Source organism: Triticum aestivum, chromosome 7D, assembly GCF_018294505.1.
Source record: "Triticum aestivum cultivar Chinese Spring chromosome 7D, IWGSC CS RefSeq v2.1, whole genome shotgun sequence".
NCBI lineage: Eukaryota > Viridiplantae > Streptophyta > Magnoliopsida > Poales > Poaceae > Triticum > Triticum aestivum.
This window is the reverse complement of record NC_057814.1, coordinates 68,573,093-68,588,060: the sequence shown is the minus strand read 5'-3', so window position 1 is coordinate 68,588,060 and position 14,968 is coordinate 68,573,093. Positions and strand designations below refer to the sequence as shown.

Below are 14,968 nucleotides of genomic sequence, written 5' to 3'. Positions count from 1 at the left end.
ACCGGCGGCGATCGATTGCGGCGTCTAGCGGCCTTTTCCGATGTGCGGTGATGAATTCCGGCGAGTTTAGGGCGGATTTCGGCAAACTCCGCGGCGGCGTGTTTGCTCCGACGAGGTTTGACCGGTATACGGGGCCCCCTATATTCGGCCTTCCAACCTCCAAAGATAAGGGTTTCGGGTGTGCATTTACGGTGGCCCTTAAAAATTTTACGGGTTGGACTATTTTTACGGTTTCTGTTCTGGCAACTTTTTTCTCCAAAACTGTAAAACGCAAAAATTTTGCGGGTTTGACCACTTATGCGGGGTCTGCTAGAGATGCTCTAAACATTTCACTAGGCAAACAACTCTTTATCAAGTGCTTTTTTTTGGCACTCGTCATAAAAATTCTTTGCCGAGTGTTTTTTTTTGCATTACCGAGTGTCTTTTTTTTGCATTGCCGAGTGTCATTATTTTTGCACTCGGCAAATGCTTATTTTTTTTCTTCTTCTTTCTCTTTGGCAAGTGCCTTTTTTCACTAGGCAAACACTTCTTTTTTCCGTTTTCTTTTCTTTTGTGCATTATTTTTCTCTCTCTATGTTTTGTTCTTTCTACATCATTTATTTATTTTCTTCCAACCTCCCTATCTCCTTTGTAGGCATTAATTGAACTTTTAGACATAAGAGATTTAGTGAATATAATTAAAATTTAAACTTGGCAAATTGGGTTAATAAATCTTATTTGTGTTCTTGAGTCCATGTTTTGGCCTTATCGAAGAAAAGGAAAGGAATTTCAAACATGAGGATGCCAAGAATCAACCAGGAACATGGAGTATATTATTTTTTAATTTCAAAAAATACAAACAAAGTCCAAAAAGCATGAAATTTGATATGGTTCTCTCGCATGACACCTAAAGGCTATGTAAAAAATTGAGAAGATTTTGCAAAAGTTGTGACATACACTGCTAAAAAACCGAACCACCTTGAAGTAAGAGACATGGTTTCAAGAGGGAATGAGTCGGGTTCAAGGCGATACGACTGATAATTCATCTGTTGGCCTTAGAAAAATACACTCAACATACATCATAACATGATCCATGTCAAAATTTGGCATCTTTCGTGGTCCTTTTTTTATATTTATAAGACATTAAGTGTATGTCTAGATTGTTAGTGAATATAATAATAATTTTAACATCAAATGCAAGAAAAGATTGGTAAAATTGGGCTGATGAATCATATTTGTGTTCTTGAGTCCATATTTAGGCCTTATCCAAGAAAATAAAAGGAATTTCAAACATAAGGATCTCAAGACTCGACCCAGAACATGGAGTTTATGATTTTTTTTTTTATTTCAAAAAATGCAAATGAAGTCCGAAAAGCATGAAACTTGACATGATGCCCTCGCATGACACCGACAGGTTGTGAAAATTGAGAACTATGCTCGGTTCAGATCGATAACTAAAGCCTTTTTTACAACTTAAAGTACCTCTGCAGCTGGCCCAGAAAACAAAAGACCCGTCAATAACCATTTGGAAATGCGGAGATAGAGAACTATGTCACAATCAGTAAGTAAGATGATGTGGGTGAGGAATCTTCCATCACAATTCATTACCAATCAAAGTTAGTAGGTGCAAGGGGTGCGTTTTCTACCCATACATTCAGATTCGTATTTGTCACATTAGCCAGGCGCGCAACATCATTGGCCCCGCGAAACGTAAGCTCATAAGGCCAGTCGCTTAAAATCTTGAGCAAGTCGGCATGCATGAGTGTTTGGCGCTAACAGATATATTTTGTACGTGGTTTTTTTAAACATCCAACTCCTTTGTATGCGCGGATGCCAGAAAAGCAACCTATACAATGTGAAAACCATCAAAACAGTCATGATTTAATCCCTAGCGTCCTGGCCTAATCGTCAGCATTGTACAACCCTAAAAAAATTGAAGAACTTAATAAAGGTTCGCTGTACTACAACTTTAACTAATGTCAGCTGATAATGCCATCGAGTTAATAGGTTTTGCTTATTGGTGGGAGTTATAATGAAGTTATATACTATATAATAAAGAGGCATTTGCTTGTTTTACAGCTTAAAGTACCTCTTTATTCATTACCAATCAAAGTTACTAGGTGCTAGGATGGAAGGTATTCTCCTAAGACTAGCCACAGTGGGGAGTAACTTAAACTAGTAACATAGTTACTACCTCTATAGTGGGAAGTAACATATGTGTGGTGTCATGCAATACATCATTTATTAGGTGCCTAGCGCCCTTGCCTAAGCGTCCGCATTGTAGGTGCCCTAAGAAAACTGAAGACCTTAATAAAGATCCAATTGTACTAGAGTTCCACTTAGTGTCGGCTGAGAATGCCATCGAGTTAATAGGTCTTGCTTATTGGTGAGGGTTGTCGGTCATATAGAATCAAACCTAATAAATGGCTGAGGTACGTACGTACCATGCTGTTTTCTTTTTATGACTTGTATATAGGAATACCATGGCTTGTTGGGGGGACGTACTATAAGGCAGGTGCTGTGGGGAAATACAGCTTTATTTTCTGGTTGTATATATACACCCTATATGACGAATTTTTTTAAATAATTAAAAAGAAAGTCAAAATAGTTCAGAATTTTTTTAAAATAAACTTGACTTACTTTTGCACTAGTATATAAATTTCCAATTGAGACGAGGAGTTGAGGCACGAGCAGGTAGCACCAACACCCACTGGTGGTCGAGAGTCGAGAGGAGGATGGCATGGTTCGCCTCACTGGCCCTTCTTGGCGCCCTCCACGTAGCCGCCTTGGCGTTCCCCGTCCTCTCGCACCTGGCCCTCTGCCTGCGCCGGCACAAGGACCTCCGACGCCGCTACGGCGCGTGGGCCGTCGTCACCGGGCCAACATCCGGCATGGGGCGGTCCACGGCCCTGGAGCTCGCGCGCAGGGGGATGAACCTCGTCCTCGTCGGCCGCAACCCGGCCAAGCTCCGGGACATCTCCGCGGCCATATCCAAGGCCGCTCCCGCCGTCCAGACCAAGACCGTCGTGTTGGACCTGTCGCTCGTCTCCACCGCTCAGGGTGAGAAATTAACACTACGCACACAAGAATGCATGCATCCATCATTCATCTAAGCTCATCTGATGTACTACTAAAATGGATATCCGGCAGGCGACGAGGCGATGCGGCGGCTACGGCGGACCGTGGAGGCGCTGGACGTGGGCGTGCTGGTGAACAACGCCGGGGTGCTGGATCCCCCCGCGGCGTTCCTGCACGACGCCGGCGTGGAGGCGTGGGTGGACATGATACGGGTGAACCTGCTGGCGCTGACCGAGGTGACGGCGGCGGTGATTCCGGGGATGGTGGAGCGCCGGAGGGGAGCTGTGGTGAACTTCGGCTCGATGTCATCGGAGGCCCTCCCCTCCTTGCCCCTCTACACCATGTACGCCGCCACGAAACGGTACGGCCGTACGGGGTGCCAAGCAGATGTAGAACTAGCTAGGCACGTACCTACTCCGTAGTAGTAGAAGAGTACTCATGAAGCGACTTTGTTTTCCGATTCCTTCCATGCAGCTACGTTGCTCGGTTCTCCAAGTGCCTTCACCTCGAGTATAGAAGCAAAGGAATCGATGTGCAATGCCAGGTAAAGTAAATTCACCTCCCATGCATGATCAATCTATATGCACTGCCACTGTGCCGGCCGCTTATAACAATCCTATGTGTAGGCACCGTTCTTCGTGACCGGCGCCATGGCGTCGGGCTTCTCGGAGGCCAAGCTCTTCGCGCCGTTGACGCCGACGCCCGACGACTACGCGCGCGCAGCAGTGCGCTGGATCGGCCACGGCGCGCTCTGCGTGCCCAACTTGCGGCACCAGATCGCGTGGTTCATAGCCTACGTCGTGCCCGACTGGTTGCTCGAGGAGCTCCTCCTGCGTGAGCACCTGTGGCAGAGGAAGGAGCTACGGAGGATGAGGCCGTTGCCGCGTGCCCCAGCCGGGAGTCGGGACCTAGTAAGCTACACATGCACCAGCGGCTGCCTCAGTTGAGTGCTGAATGGCTGCGTGAAGCGGAGGACCCAGGATTTGGGAATGATGAACATGGCTGAACTCTAACGCCCTTCTCAATAATCTACGTAGTTGGGAGAAGTCATCAGCATACATTCTTGCAAGTTCAGTTAATTTGTCATTGTCATAGTTGGCAAAAGATTTTTCGGATACGCACCTCTGCTGAGTAGATCTCTTAGCAAAATGATTATTCAACTCAACAATAATTTGATCAAGCGCCACATTAAATATTTCAAGAGGGAAATGATCATAGTAAGCTACTAACTGGCTGCCATGACTCCTCTAATCTATAACTGACATTTCATCTTTCATAATTTTTTTTTAAAAAGGGCGCTTTATTACTTAAAAGGTTTAAGCATTACACCCGGCCTCTGCATAACTATGATGCACACAGCTAAATAAGTTCTCTCATACAAACGAAAATTAAGAAGGCGAAATACAAAGAAACAGAGTATGTATAACGCCTAAAGCGGAGGTGGGCCAATCCTAAAATCATGCTGCCACCCATGTTGGGTAAAAGTATCCCTCACCGTATCCTCCAATCGTGTACACACCTCCGTAAACAGGCCTCGATTCTCCACACGTTGTAGAGAGGACCATAAACGAAGAGTCCCGGTACACCTGTAGATAACCTGCATCAGAGAAGTACTTTTATCGTTAAACACCTTATCATTTCTACATAGCCAAAGCGACCAAATAACGGCAAGCGCTCCCACTCTAAGAATAGTTCTGAACCTGTAATCTATCCCATGTAACCAGTTGCCAAATACATTAGCAACACTACAAGGAGGATACAAGCCAGAAGCTATCTGGATGACTGACCATATAGAACGAACCAATTTGCATTGGAAGAATAAATGTTTTATTGTCTCATCATGGTGACAAAAGACACATTGCGGGCTTCCATGCCAATTTCTCTTAATAAGGTTATCTTTAGTAAGAATGACTCCGCGACGAAGATACCATGCAAAGATTTTATTCTTTAGAGGTATCTTCATCTTCCAGATCTTCTTATTATTATCAACTGGCACATCAGACTGGATTAACGCTCTATACATAGACTCCACTGAGAATTGTCCATTCCCATGTAGGTTCCATCGAAATACATCAGACCCATATGACAAATGCACCGTGGACAACCGCTGGAGCAGGATATATCATGATTGAAGTCTGGGTCCAATTAAATCTCTTCTGAACGTCACATTTGGCGGAAATGATTCCATTACCGTGGCGATAGTATCACCCTTATGACGCACAATGTTGTATAGAGCCGGATATTGTTCTCGGAGTGTGGCATTTCCTAGCCGTCCTTAATTGAGAAGGATCCATACACTAGTAGAAAACAGGGCTTAGGTCACAGGGCAGTTTTCACATTAGCCCCGGTTCAGTCACGAACCGGGACTAATGTGAGCATTGGTCCCGGTTCGTGAGCCCAGGGGGCCGGCCGGGGCCTCGTGGGCATTGGACCCGGTTCGTATGGACCCTTTGGTCCCGGTTGGTGGTACAAACCGGGACCAATGGGCCACGCTCCTGGCCCACCACCCTTTAGTCCCAGTTCATACCACAAACCGGGACTAAAGGGCTGGTCCTAGTTGCGGCCAGCGTTTAGTCCCACCTCGCCAACCGAAGGGGGCTCACACCAGTTTATAAGCCCGTCCCTCTCTGCCTTTTAAAGTGAAAATAGATGCCCTTATACAGGGAATTTGACCTAAATTCACAGTAAATTTCATAGAAATTTATTATGAATTTAGGTTGAATTTCTCTATAAGCGCATCTATTTTCATTTTTTTATATTTATAAAATAAATAAACCTTAATAAAATAAATAAAACTAAATAAACCTTAATAAATAAAATAAAATAAAATAAACTATAGTAACTACAATAAATAAACCTTAATAAATTAAGTAAAAATAGCAGCAGAAAATAAATAAAAATAGCAGCAGTAAAATAAATAAAAATAAAATGCGTTTGGAAGAGATTGTCCGTTTTGTACACGAAGTGCATCCAGTTTTTGCCGTAAATAAGTTTTTTGTTGTAAGTAGAAAGAAAACCTTTTCAGAGTTCATTTGAAATGCTTTTCAATTTTAGGGTCTTATAGCTCAAAATAATTAGTAAATGCATGAAAAATAACAAATGAAGTCAGAAAGGATTGACAAATGATGATGTGGCTTTGAATGGTGCATTTTGAACACACAAAAAGTCAGGAGTTCAAATAAGTTTTAAAAAATGAAATCCCTTTGTAACAGACGAGTTTCCGGATGAAATCCTGATACTTTGAAAGAGATTGTCCGTTTTGTACACGAAGTGCATCCAGTTTTTGCCGTAACCCTCTCAACTTTCTTGCACATGCTATGTGGATGAAATGATGATATCATGCCAACTTTCAACCTTTTCAGAGTTCATTTGAAATGCTTTTCAATTTTAGGGTCTTATAGCTCAAAATAATTAGTAAATGCATGAGAAATAACAAATGAAGTCAGAAAGGATTGAAAAATGATGATGTGGCTTTGAATGGTGCATTTTGAACACACAAAAAGTCAGGAGTTCAAATAAGGTTTAAAAAATGAAATCCCTTTGTAACAGACGAGTTTCCGGATGAAATCCTGATACTTTGAAAGAGATTGTCCGTTTTGTACACGAAGTGCATCCAGTTTTTGCCGTAACCCTCTCAACTTTCTTGCACATGCTATGTGGATGAAATGATGATATCATGCCAACTTTCAACCTTTTCAGAGTTCATTTGAAATGCTTTTCAATTTTAGGGTCTTATAGCTCAAAATAATTAGTAAATGCATGAAAAATAACAAATGAAGTCAGAAAGGATTGAAAAATGATGATGTGGCTTTGAATGGTGCATTTTGAACACACAAAAAGTCAGGAGTTCAAATAAGGTTTAAAAAATGAAATCCCTTTGTAACAGACGAGTTTCCGGATGAAATCCTGATACTTTGAAAGAGATTGTCCGTTTTGTACACGAAGTGCATCCAGTTTTTGCCGTAACCCTCTCAACTTTCTTGCACATGCTATGTGGATGAAATGATGATATCATGCCAACTTTCAACCTTTTCAGAGTTCATTTGAAATGCTTTTCAATTTTAGGGTCTTATAGCTCAAAATAATTAGTAAATGCATGAAAAATAACAAATGAAGTCAGAAAGGATTGAAAAATGATGATGTGGCTTTGAATGGTGCATTTTGAACACACAAAAAGTCAGGAGTTCAAATAAGGTTTAAAAAATGAAATCCCTTTGTAACAGACGAGTTTCCGGATGAAATCCTGATACTTTGAAAGAGATTGTCCGTTTTGTACACGAAGTGCATCCAGTTTTTGCCGTAACCCTCTCAACTTTCTTGCACATGCTATGTGGATGAAATGATGATATCATGCCAACTTTCAACCTTTTCAGAGTTCATTTGAAATGCTTTTCAATTTTAGGGTCTTATAGCTCAAAATAATTAGTAAATGCATGAAAAATAACAAATGAAGTCAGAAAGGATTGAAAAATGATGATGTGGCTTTGAATGGTGCATTTTGAACACACAAAAAGTCAGGAGTTCAAATAAGGTTTAAAAAATGAAATCCCTTTGTAACAGACGAGTTTCCGGATGAAATCCTGATACTTTGAAAGAGATTGTCCGTTTTGTACACGAAGTGCATCCAGTTTTTGCCGTAACCCTCTCAACTTTCTTGCACATGCTATGTGGATGAAATGATGATATCATGCCAACTTTCAACCTTTTCAGAGTTCATTTGAAATGCTTTTCAATTTTAGGGTCTTATAGCTCAAAATAATTAGTAAATGCATGAAAAATAACAAATGAAGTCAGAAAGGATTGAAAAATGATGATGTGGCTTTGAATGGTGCATTTTGAACACACAAAAAGTCAGGAGTTCAAATAAGGTTTAAAAAATGAAATCCCTTTGTAACAGACGAGTTTCCGGATGAAATCCTGATACTTTGAAAGAGATTGTCCGTTTTGTACACGAAGTGCATCCAGTTTTTGCCGTAACCCTCTCAACTTTCTTGCACATGCTATGTGGATGAAATGATGATATCATGCCAACTTTCAACCTTTTCAGAGTTCATTTGAAATGCTTTTCAATTTTAGGGTCTTATAGCTCAAAATAATTAGTAAATGCATGAAAAATAACAAATGAAGTCAGAAAGGATTGAAAAATGATGATGTGGCTTTGAATGGTGCATTTTGAACACACAAAAAGTCAGGAGTTCAAATAAGGTTTAAAAAATGAAATCCCTTTGTAACAGACGAGTTTCCGGATGAAATTTAAACTATTCAAATTTGGAAACTAATGGATTAACAGAAAGTTTATAATTATTCTGAGCTAAAAGCAAAAAGAATAAAAAATAAAGCAAAAATCAAAAGAAAATAAATAATTCAAAAAACAAAAAATACTGGAAAAAATAAAAAATGCCGCCTAATGGGCCACACGGCCTGCATACGACTAGAAACCCATCTGCACATGGGCCAGGATGCAGGCCCGCAGGCCCAATAGGCCCAACATGGCAATGACAAAGGTAGGCATGTATAATGCCTGCATATTAGAGAGGAGCTCAGCACCTGAGCTGCAGCGCAGCTTATAAACAGGTGCTGAGCTCTCTCAGCTAGCGAGGTGGGACTAAACTTCCCACCGCACCGCGCCAGCACATTAGTCCCGGTTGGTGGCTCCAACCGGAACCAATGCTCCCCTTTGGTCCCGGTTAGTGCCACCAACCGGGACCAAAGCCCTCTGCTTCCCGCCCTTTGCGCTGGTGAAAAGAGCCTTTAGTCCCGGTTGGTGGCACCAACCGGGACCAAAGGGTGGGTATTGGTTCCGGTTGGAGCCACCAACCGGGACCAAAGCCTTTGCTATATAAATAGCACTTTGGAAATTTTCTGATTTCCATCGCCAGTGTCCCCCCGCCCGACGACGCCGCGAGCTCGATCTACGCCGCCAGGCTGCCCCGTCGTCGTCGCCGTCGCCCGTGCCCCCGAGCCCACGCCATCGCCCGTCGCCGTCGTCCTCCCCCCCCCCCCCCCCGCCGCCGTCGCCGTCGGCCTCCGCCGCGCGCCCCCGAGCCGTCGCCCCGTATACGTCACCGTCGCCGCCCTCCGCCACCCCGATCCCCTCCTCCTCCTCCCTGTAATGGCCGCCGCCGCTGCCGCCGCGCCCCCTAGCTATAGTACTGTACGTAGTTTAATTTATATTTGTAATTTAGTTGTATTAATTTGGATGTGTAGTTAGATGTGTAGTTAATTTAGTTGTTGTAATTTAGATGTATTAATTTAGATGTGTAGTTTAGATTTTTCATATTAAGAAGTCATTTATGTATGTTCATATTTAGAAGAAAAAGAAGGAGAGAACAAAGGAAAATAAGAAGAGGAAGAAGGAGAAGAAGAAGAAGAATAAGAAGAAGAGGAGAGGAAGTAGAGGAGAAATAAATAAGAAGATGAAAAAGAAGAAAAAAAGAGTAGAAGAAGAAGAAATAGAGGAGAAGAAGAAGAAATAGAATAATATATTATTCTATTTTTTCTTCTTCTCCTCTATTCCTTCTTCTTCTCCTCTTTTTTTCTTTTTTTTCTTCGATCTCCTCCTCTATTCCTTTCTTCTTCTCCTCTTTTTTTCGTCTTCTTCCTCTTCTTATTTTTTATCGGGTATGTCGTTGTCGATATATGTACCCCCCTCCCCGATAACTTTTAGTAAGTACTACTTAGAAAGTGTTTAATAGAATTAGTTAGAAAAATAATAGAACTAGTTAAACTAGCTAGTTTATTTGTAGTAAGTACTACTTTATTCTATTTATAGTAAGGAAATTAATAGAACTAGTTTGTTTTTTTAGTTAAAGCAATTATTCCCGCATCGACGTCGACGATGCCTATCCCGCATCCTCGTCGTCGACTCGGCGGAGGAGGCCGGCTTGATCAGAGGGGCCATGTCCGGGACTGGGCTCCGCCGGGCTGGTTTTGGGAGGTGCTACCTTCCGGTGGGCGTAGGTTGGTGAGGAACCAGCCCGTCGTTGACCCGATCCTTGTTTGGTGGCGCTCGCGTGGGCCAGTGACGGTGCCGAGGCTTCCGGACACCGCGGAGGTGGTACATCACCGTGTCAGCGAGGAGGACCAGCACGTCCGTCGCTACATGGTTGCGTTGGAGGGCAGGTTCGACAATACCTGGCAGGTTCTTCAGGGATCTCACTGGAGCTATGATCCTGTGATGGTTCCGTCCCTTTGGGTGTCCACCGCCCGCGCCGATACCCGTCGGGCGCTACTGTTCTAGCTGTACTAGCGATGCTATATGTATGATAGTATTCGAGGTGTATTAGTGATAATATTCGGCGATGTACGGACGCATGGAGATGATGTAGTTTTGCTTATAATTGAATGCATCCTAATTTGAATACTACTTTATTTTGTGATTTGATTTTGCTTATTGAATGCTCAAAGTGGAAAACTACTCCGATCCTACTTTGAATGCTAAAATTGGAGAGCACTATGATTAGTTGATAGCTTATAGGGTTTTTGTTTTCGCAGAAATCTAGGAGCCCCCCGGCCCCTCCATCATCCCCGCCGTCGTCCCCGTCACCGCCCCCTCCGACATGAGGTGAGACCAGCCAAATCCTCTTTTAGAAAGATAATTAAACGATATTTCAGGTTGACTGTAAGTCTGTCGAGTCTCCACCATATATGAGAGGACGAAGAATCCCGACTGTTGTCGTGGGGGTAGCTTCTCCTTCGTTCCCGTGTGCTAGACAATTTGGTGTAATGCACTCGAGAACGAAAGGAGGAGCTACCATCACCGACGGTCGCAAATGTCAGAGAGGAATCAGTGAGGGAGAGTTCCACCATATATATATATGAGAGGACGAAGAATCCCGACTGTTGTCGTGGGGGTCGCTTCTCCTTTGTTCCCGTGTGCTAGCTAGACATTTTGGTGTAATGCACACGGGGACAAAGGGAGGAGCGACCATCACCAACGGTCGAATGTATACACCACGTGAGCTGAGAGTTTTCAAGAAAAGACTCGACAAACCGATAGTCAACCCGTGATGAATAATAATGATCTAACTTAGGTTTTTAGTACATATATTTAATTGTAGATGTTTAATATTTGAATTATGAACATAGGAAATGTCGTACTCGGACGACGAAAGTCTCCCGGGGAGTGCGACTGGTGCCACGACGACCGAGGTCAGTGCGACAGGCCTCACCTGGACGAAGATCGGCGCTTCAGTATTAAGCTGGAGGAGACGTTCGATGTTGAAACGGTACGCAATGACGACAAGTGTTATTTTTTCGTAATTAAGCACGACTTCAACTATTTCAACGTGTACTTTTCATCTTTTACAATTCGGCTAGCTTATCCCATGCCATGCAAGACGCTACGTCTTGGAGAGGATGGGTTTTGAAGACCATGAAAGTATGGAAACAAAGAAAATTCACCTAAGGACCCATCATGATATAGATTTTGAAGTAAAGTCTGTATAATTCTGAGAGCGTAACCCATTTTGGTTGCAAAAATTGGGAAGCATTTTGCAAGATGTATGGTTTTGATGAGGGTATGCTTGTCACCATGGATCTTGGTGATCCTGACATCGAGCAAGACAATATGGACATTTGGGTCCTTGTTGATACGCCTCCAATTCTACCGCTATGTGAGTTTCTCAAACATAGTTATTAGCTAATTTATATTGTTCATTTCAAAATAGTTGACAGCTTATTTCATTGACAGCTTATTTTGATTGTTCAAACAATGTGCGGAACATGGTAGACAGAACCTACTACACCGATGGCTCTGAGTTAACTTATAAGGAGAAAACTCATCTGGTCGGATTTTGTACTGATATTGAGAATTACAATATCTACAATCAAACTCCTCATCATTATGGTCCCATACGTGCCACTAGTGCACGTGTTGAACTACGGTAACTACTATGGAGATACCCTGGTAAGATTTCTTACTATTACGACATCCGTGCATATTTTGCATAGTTCTAAAACTAGTACATTATCATTGCTAACTATGAAGTTATTACTATGTTTTTCAACAGATAATCCCAGAGGATTGTGTGCCTCATTTGATGTATCAGAATGGTAGGCTTGATGTTTTGAATATACAACCAGGTCATCCTACGAATCTCAACTGTCCATACCGGATTTCTAAAAGAAGTGGAGACATGCAAATCAAAGAATGGAAAAAATGTATGGACAGTCGCAAGGAGCTTCTTGGAAGCAAAAGGAAGCGAGGCGCAAGAATTGGAGACAGGATGATCTCCATTCTCCATAATGGAGAGTCAGGGTCTATATTGTTTTATGCTATTTTACCTTAAAGAGGGTATTTCGGTCCTACCTAATACTGATGATCATGTGCTAAGAACAATTAAGTAGGGTTGGTTCGATGACTAGTGAGGATGATGATCGTATGACTTGTTATTAATAACGAGTAGAAGTTGTATGATGATGATTAGTAGGACTTGTTATTATATATGATGATGCATGATGCGCGCATGAAGAGTTATTATATATCAGCGGGTGAAATGAAGATGGATTGGATTGAAGTGAAGGCAACATGCATGTGGTGCGTGTCGAAAGTAGTACAATCCAAACTTGATCAAGTCCGGATTAGTATTACTTTCGACATGCACCACATGTTGCCTTCACTTCAATCTAAGCCATGTTTAGGCATAGCAGTACGTAGCGTTGGTAAACCAAGCACGGAGATATAAGAGAGGACACTTCTCTCTAATAGCTACCTAATAACAACCTAAATTAACCCCCCAAAACCCCCAACCCCCCCCCCCCCCTTCAAAAAAAACAAAACCTCAGCTCCTGCCAGGTGCTGACGCGTGGATGCCTATTGGTCCCGGTTGGTGGCACCAACCGGGACCAAAGGCCCTCCTGCCTGGGCTCCTCGCACCGGCCACGTGGACGGCCTTTAGTCCCGGTTCGTGTAAGAACCGGGACTAAAGGGCTAGGGCATTAGTAACGACCCTTTAGTCCCGGTTCCAGAACCGGGACTAAAGGCCCTTATGAACCGGGGTAAAAGCCCCTTTTCCTACTAGTGATAGGAGAAGAAATATTTCTTCGTAGCCATCAGACCTGCCCAAAAGTGAGAATCCCCAGGCTTCCAGTATACTTGAGATACCGCTTTGGAACCCACATATTTCCTTCTCAGGAGGGTTTGCCATACACCATCTCCCGTCGTTAATTTAAACAACCATTTGCCGAGGAGGGCCCTATTCTTAACCTCAAGGTCATGAATGCCCAACCCGCCTTGGTCGTTGGGACGGCAAACCACACTCCATTTAGCCAATCGATATTTCTTTTTCTCGCTATCTCCTTGCCAAAAGAATCTTGATCGGAAATAATCCAATCTATGTAAAACTCCTTTCGGCAATTGGAAGAAGGAAATCATATATAGTACCATGTTACTTAGTACTGAATTTATGAGGACCAATCTTCCACCCAGAGACAGCAGTTTACCTTTCCAACTGCTAAGTCTTTTTTGCAGTCTCTCCTCGACGTGTTTCCATTCAGCATTTGTGAGTCTCCGATAATGTATCGGTATCCCCAAATATGTGATCGGAAACTGGCCCAACCCGCATCCGAATAGTTCGGCGTATAGGTGGAGTCGTCTTGAGCCTCGCCAAAACAAAACAATTCACTTTTGTGAAAATTGATCGTAAGACCTGAGAGTTGCTCGAATGCGGATAAAATTAATTTCAGATTTCTCGCTTTCTCGAGGTCATGATCCATGAAGAGAATCGTATCGTCGGCATATTGAAGTATAGAGCATTGGTCACAGGGCAATATTCACATTAGTCCCGGTTCAGTCACGAACCGGGACTAATGTGAGCATTGGTCTCGGTTCGTGCGGCCAGGGGCCTGCCGGGCCTCATGGGGGCATTGGTCCCGGTTCGTCCGGACCCTTTGGTCCCGGTTGGTGGGACAAACCGGGACCAATGGGCCACGCTCCTGGCCCACCACCCTTTAGTCCCGGTTCATACCACAAACCAGGACTAAAGGGCTGGTCCTAGTTGCGGCCAGTGTTTAGTCCCACCTCGCCAACCGAAGGGCGCTGACACCAGTTTATAACCCCGTCCCTCTATGCCTTGTTGAGCTTCTCTTAAAGTGAAAATAGATGCCCTTATACAGGGAATTTCACCTAAATTCACAGTAAATTTCATAGAAATTTACTATGAATTTAGGTTTAATTTTCTCTATAAGCGCATCTATGTTCATTTTTTATATTTATAAAATAAATAAACTAAATAAACCTTAATAAAATAAATAAAATAAACTATAGTAACTACAATAAATAAACCTTAATAAATTAAGTAAAAATAGCAGCAGTAAAATAAATAAAAATAGCAGCAGTAAAATAAATAAAAATAAAATAATTAAAGTAAAATACATAAGTAATTAGAAATAAAATAAATAAGTTTTTTGTTGTAAGTAGAAACAAAACAAAACAAATAAAGCAAAAGAGAAAAAAAACAGAGGAAAAAAATTATGCCACCTACTGGGCCACCACGGCCTGAATACGACTAGAAACCCATCCATGGGCCAGGATTCAGGCCCGCAGAAGGCCCAGTAGGCCCCACAGGCAAAGAGAACAGTTAGGCCCGAAAGCCTGCAGTTGAGAGGAGTTCGAGAGAGTGGGCGCAGCAGCGCTTATAAACCACTCTCGAGCTCTCTCAACTAGCGAGGTGGGACTAAACTTTTGACGCGGGGCAGCACAAGGCCTTTGGTCCCGGTTGGTGCCACCAACCGGGACTAAAGGGGGCATTGGTCCCGGTTCGTGGCACCAACCGGGACCAAAGGCCTTTAGTCCCGGTTGGTGCCACGAACCGGGACCAATGAGTTCCCTATATATACCCCATCGCCACAGCAGAGCACTCCAGAATGCTCTGTTTTTCTGGCCGGCGAGGGGAGGGCATTTGGGTGCTCT

At 43.1% G+C, this 14,968-nt stretch overlaps 1 protein-coding gene across 1 annotated transcript; it reads left to right on the top strand.

The window, feature by feature from the left end:
- The first annotated feature begins 2,685 nt into the window (after positions 1-2,685).
- Positions 2,686-4,234, top strand: LOC123169646 (very-long-chain 3-oxoacyl-CoA reductase 1). The gene is made up of 4 exons (XM_044587517.1): positions 2,686-3,039; positions 3,130-3,418; positions 3,532-3,601; positions 3,684-4,234. The coding sequence occupies exons 1-4, from the start codon at positions 2,715-2,717 to the stop codon at positions 4,002-4,004; spliced, it is 1,005 nt and encodes a 334-aa protein (XP_044443452.1). The 5' UTR covers positions 2,686-2,714; the 3' UTR covers positions 4,005-4,234.
- The last annotated feature ends 10,734 nt before the right edge of the window (positions 4,235-14,968 follow it).

Bases quoted from the DNA above. Each gene is read 5' to 3' on its own strand.
- LOC123169646 (XM_044587517.1), top strand. From the start codon at position 2,715: ATGGCATGGTTCGCCTCACTGGCCCTTCTTGGCGCCCTCCACGTAGCC. The intron at 3,040-3,129 runs GTGAGAAATTAA...GATATCCGGCAG, and splicing joins GCTCGTCTCCACCGCTCAGG to GCGACGAGGCGATGCGGCGG. The intron at 3,419-3,531 runs GTACGGCCGTAC...CCTTCCATGCAG, and splicing joins ATGTACGCCGCCACGAAACG to CTACGTTGCTCGGTTCTCCA.